We start from the raw sequence: 4923 nt of genomic DNA on the forward strand, positions 1-4923 counted from the left end.
ACATCGCAGCGCAGCAACCGAGCAGTACTATCAGAATCATAAAAAACAAGCCACCATCTATCTCAACAATGTCTTTCAATATGCGAGCTATATTGATCTCCGAGTTTGGTCCCGTTGACAACCTCGTCATCAAAGACATCCCCAAACCATCAGCAACAGTCCCCGGTACAGCCCTCATTCGCATCAAAGCCTTTGGCATCAACCACGCAGAAATGCACATGCGTCGCGGGGAATGGGCCGAGTCAGTCCCCATTAGTGGTATAGAATGCGTCGGGAGCATTGAAGAATGTCCAGGAGGAGAATTCCCTCCAGGGACACCAGTTGCAGCGCTCATGGGCGGCCTGGGTCGGACCATACCCGGGAGTTACGCAGAGTACACTGTCGCAAATACAAGCAACATGGTAGCTTTGGGCAATCCTGGAGAACGACTGCCGCTGTCTTGGGCAGACGTGGCTGCGCTGCCTGAAAGTTATGCCACGGCTTGGACATGTCTGTTTCGGAACCTGGATCTCCAGCGCGGACAGAGGATTCTCATTAGAGGTGCGACTTCGTCTCTTGGAAGAGCGGCCATCAGCCTTGCTATTGATTCAGGTGCTATTGTCACTGCGACAAGTCGTAGCGAGGCTAAGTTTGCTGCATTGCGCGACCTCGGGGTTGCCGACACAGTCCTCGAAACGGCCGACTTGAGTAAATGCCTCCTTGGGATCCACGACTTCAAAAAGTTCGATTCTGCATTGGACCTAGTGGGTAATAGCACAATTGTCGACTCACTACAACTAGTCCGTCGCGATGGCCACGTCTGTCTGGCAGGATGGCTCGGAGGTCTAGATCCCATCAAGGGACCGGCCGGGCCTGATCAGTCGCGGGGTTTCAATCCGCTGCTACAAATGGCAAGCGGAGTTCACCTGAGCTTTTTTGGGAGTTTTGTTTTTGGCACAGAAGAGTTCCCACTGTCTGACGTCCCGTTAAGGAGTATCATGCTCAAGGTGGCGGAGGGGAAGATCGATGCGAAGCCTTGGAGGGTGTTTGGCTTTGAGGACATACATGCTGCTCATCGGGCTATGGAGAATGGAGAACCAGATGGGAAAATGGTTGTTACTGTTGATTAGTCTCAAGGAAAGGAGATGTCTATAGCCGCAGTAGTCTCACTTATGGAGGGTAATGGGCCAAAGGTATACAGTATTTTTATGCGTTTCTTTGAAGGAAATCAATTTCTGTTGCAGATAGCAAAGATCTGAGATACTTCAGAAGATAAAACAACGACATTTAAGTTTTAGAGGCTGGATATTCACCTTTTCTCGTCCACTTGGCACATGGCCCTGAATCTCAACAAAGAATAGAATTTGTCAAGCGACCTGGTCAAAGGAGGACAAGCGTATCTGAATACTTGCACTTTTAATATATTGCCCCGAAGAAAACAAGATTAAGGCGGACAAACATAAGGGGCTGGGCGTGCAGCACTTAGAGGTTACATATATACAGAGAAATGGAAAAGTGGAGTCAATAGAGTATAGAAATTTAAGCCAACAAATCCAATTACATGATTTCGCAAGGCATATCCTAAAGCAGTAGTCATAGATGGTGTCCATGTGGAGCGAGGGGTCAGCCAGGGGGAATGGGGACATTGAATGAACAAGATAAAGTGGACCAGCATGATGTTTCACCCATTTAGAACACGAAGACTTCTGCTTCTACTTGTAGTGTATTCGAGCATCTATCTCACCGAGAGTCTATAATCTATGTTTCACATAAAGATTATTATATAAAGGGGCAGGCAAGACTGATTCAAGTTCATTTAAAGACCTGTAGGTACCCGGTATCCACAGGGCCTTTAGTAGTGTTGTCCCTTGTACCCGAATTGCCTCAGCGCTAACTTTACCCCGTAAGCTAGCTTCTCCTGCAATTGAATCTCCGGATGACTGTTCCTGAGAATTTCACGGGACTATGGCAGGCTTTGTATTGGTGTGTTGGTCAATTGATGGAAGCTTCAATTGCAAGAACGACTAGCGACGAGAGTCGCCACTTTGAACCCTTTGAGATGTTCATGCGGCAATCACTGTTTGTTGAACTGAACACACTTTCTGTGCAGTATTACGAACGACTCCCAAACCCTGTTCACTGCAAGAAGAGTAGCGAATAAGTACGGGAGTAATAGCTGGACAGTGATTGAAGTTTCCTCTGTTTTCTCCTTTTTATACTTCATGAACAACTGAACGAGTTCAAACACTCAACACCCAACATCCATTGTTCTCTGCCAGCAGAATTGTGGCGAGATGAAGCAACATGTTAAGACTGTTGAAGCTAAAGGCTCCGAAGAGCCTTCATTCATAGGGGCATTGTCGAAGGTAGACAGTGCCGAGAAGGAATTGCAAGATGCAATAGAGCGCTTGAAAGATACAACGGAGAGGAACGAGCGAATTGAACAAGAGCTTGAAGTTCTTTCTAAGTCAGCGGATCAGTATGTCACAGAACTTAGAAGCCATGTTCAGTATGCAGACTACTATCAGCTAAGGCTCACCATGATGGAGTGCAAATTGGATGTGACTGAACTTACATGCGGCTTTGAGGATTTCGTGGAAAAGCTGCGATTGAGAAAGGAAGCTGGAAAGGGATGCCATTTGGAGGACTCGAGGCATGAAGAAGAGGAACTGAGATGGAAGAAGAAGTTGGAAAAGGCGGAGCAGGAGTTGCAAGAGGGAAAGGTGGTGAAGCGAGGACAAAACGCAAGATCAGGTCTGTGGATGTGGCGAAAAGAATAAGAACTGTCAAGAAAATAGTGCCGTTTTAACTTACATGTACTGCTCAGAATAAAGGCATATGATTTCAGGATTTCCAAAGCCACTCATCATAGATCTGGCTCACAACAAACTTCTCCGCCAGCCCATGTCGAGCAGAATCCCTAACAAATATCTATAGAAGATCTCTTGTCTAGAGATAGGCTTTACCCTCCTCCTATTTCCTACAAATTCTTGAAGACTCCAGATATTAAGACTGTCCGGTTCAGGAATGAGGTCGCTCTTAAGTGGGGATATAATCTTCAACCGCAGTCGATGGCAAGCACTTGGACCAAGAAAAAAAGAAACTCTAGACGGAATCTAGCAACGTCGTCCTCAAGGTGAAGATAAACAGTGGTTCCAGTCAGATGTTGAGCCCAGAGACCACCCTTATCAAGTGTGAAATCCATGGCTTCCCTTTCGATACTATTAAAGATGTGCAGTTCCCCCCTCTGGAGATGGATCGGATGTTGTTGATCCTTGATCGCGACCTCGATACTCGAGAGATTCGGAAGAATCGGCTTTGGCGGCACTCTCCCTATCCAGTCCAAGCTCAGGTTCTCTTGCAGTCACTGGTACAGTTATCCCTGATGGGCCTTCCCTTACCCAGGGCGGGAGCTCCTTGCCTTTGCACGTGAACCCTAGCACACCTCCACTCAGAAGGTCTCCCCGTGGTTCAAGGCCTTCCTCTACACCTGGGTCTTCAACAGCGTCTACATCTACTAGCTGTAGCTCTGGGTCATCGTCTTCCACAGTTGATTCTAGCCCCAACACTTCGGGGTTGTTGGAATCTCCCGCCACCCCCAGCCGCGGTTCATCCGATCAGGTGCCTGAACATGATAGCAGCCTCGCAGCGGGGACGTCCCAGGGATCGCTTCAGATTGCCCCACGACCACTTATTACAGATGACGATGAGATAGCAGACCAGCTGGAGCGGGATGCGTCTCAAGCTACAAATCAGCAATCAAGTGAAGGTCTGATTAGTTCTGCTGAGGTAGTTGGGACGGCCAGTGAAGCGCAGGGTCTCGTCACATGTGCGCCTGTCTCTACTGCTTCTCCTACCGACCAAGAGCTGCTTGAGAATGAGATCGGGCCCGAGTCTGAGGGGGAGGAGGAGGAGGGGGCTGGATCTGATGATGAATACCTCCCCGGGCGGAAGCCGAAGGCTCGGTCAAAGCGGAAGTCCAAGACTGGTTCAAGATGGAAAGGCAAGGGGGTTGCAAGAGAAGCACCAGACACCGGTCCCAAACAAACGAAGCTGGATCGGTATTTCTCCTAGTTATGAAGATCTGTCTGTGTCTTGAAGAGGAGAAGCACGGTAAACTGTCTGGTAGATGTTATATGAAGCTATTCCGGTTGTCAGCATCGTCGTTGTTCGTACGGCTAGCATCGCCGGTTTACTCTTCTGCCTTCAATAAGATCGCATGGCTTTGTAGCTCAGATGAAGAGCTTCAAGCCATTATAGAACCCAGATGAAGGGTGTATCCTGCAGATGAAGCAGTGGCAGAATCGTAGAGTTACGCTTTTGGCTGTCATCCTAGTTATAACCTCAATACACTTGCAATGCCCTCATCACCAATGCTTCACGGCACCCTTAAGGCAATGCCATCGTGATGTTGAGATTCCAGAGTCATGTTCTGGCATGAAATCAAGAGGAGGTTATGCTGGAGGTTGCGTATCGCGTCGATGGTGATGGATCAGATGCCGGCTCACGGACACTTAGTGATATCATGATTATGCACGTTTGCGAGATTTTCACGCCCTTGCGCCTGCTATCGACGCCGGAGATTGATACAAAGTGCTCATGTGGTCACTCAGAGGGGGCGAGAACGTTCCGTGCGAGCCGGTGAAGACCAATGAAGTCGGTGGTCGTGGACGCCATAATGATCGCTGGAAGAGGGGTCGAAGCCACAAAGTCGGGTGCATTCCTTTCCGACTTAGCGCAGAGCGATACAGATCAAACATAAAAGGCCCTCCAATTCCCTCCCATTATTCTTCTTCACCATCACATTACACTACCACTTCTACCTTTACTCTTTGCAACCAATTCTTGCCCATTCAGCACTCCTCTACTATCCACTACCAAATTCTTTTACCTCTATCCAACCTTAGCTAAACATGAAATAGTTGCCGGATCGACTGTACAGCT

At 48.3% G+C, this 4923-nt stretch overlaps 2 protein-coding genes across 2 annotated transcripts; both read left to right on the top strand.

Moving 5' to 3' along the window:
* Positions 1-80: 80 nt before the first annotated feature.
* Positions 81-1109, top strand: FTJAE_14276 (quinone oxidoreductase PIG3; the record flags this gene model as incomplete). Its single annotated transcript, XM_037347488.1, has 1 exon — positions 81-1109. The coding sequence occupies one exon, from the start codon at positions 81-83 to the stop codon at positions 1107-1109; it is 1029 nt and encodes a 342-aa protein (XP_037198720.1).
* A 1164-nt stretch (positions 1110-2273) lies between these two features.
* Positions 2274-4053, top strand: FTJAE_14277 (uncharacterized protein; the record flags this gene model as incomplete). The annotated part of the gene is made up of 3 exons (XM_037347489.1): positions 2274-2458; positions 2513-2733; positions 3344-4053. 3 exons carry the CDS (start codon positions 2274-2276, stop codon positions 4051-4053), a joined length of 1116 nt encoding a protein of 371 aa, XP_037198721.1.
* Positions 4054-4923: the final 870 nt, after the last annotated feature.

The sequence above is a fragment of the Fusarium tjaetaba genome (assembly GCF_013396195.1).
Source record: "Fusarium tjaetaba strain NRRL 66243 chromosome Unknown NRRL66243_c0000698, whole genome shotgun sequence".
Taxonomy (NCBI): Eukaryota; Fungi; Ascomycota; class Sordariomycetes; order Hypocreales; family Nectriaceae; genus Fusarium; species Fusarium tjaetaba.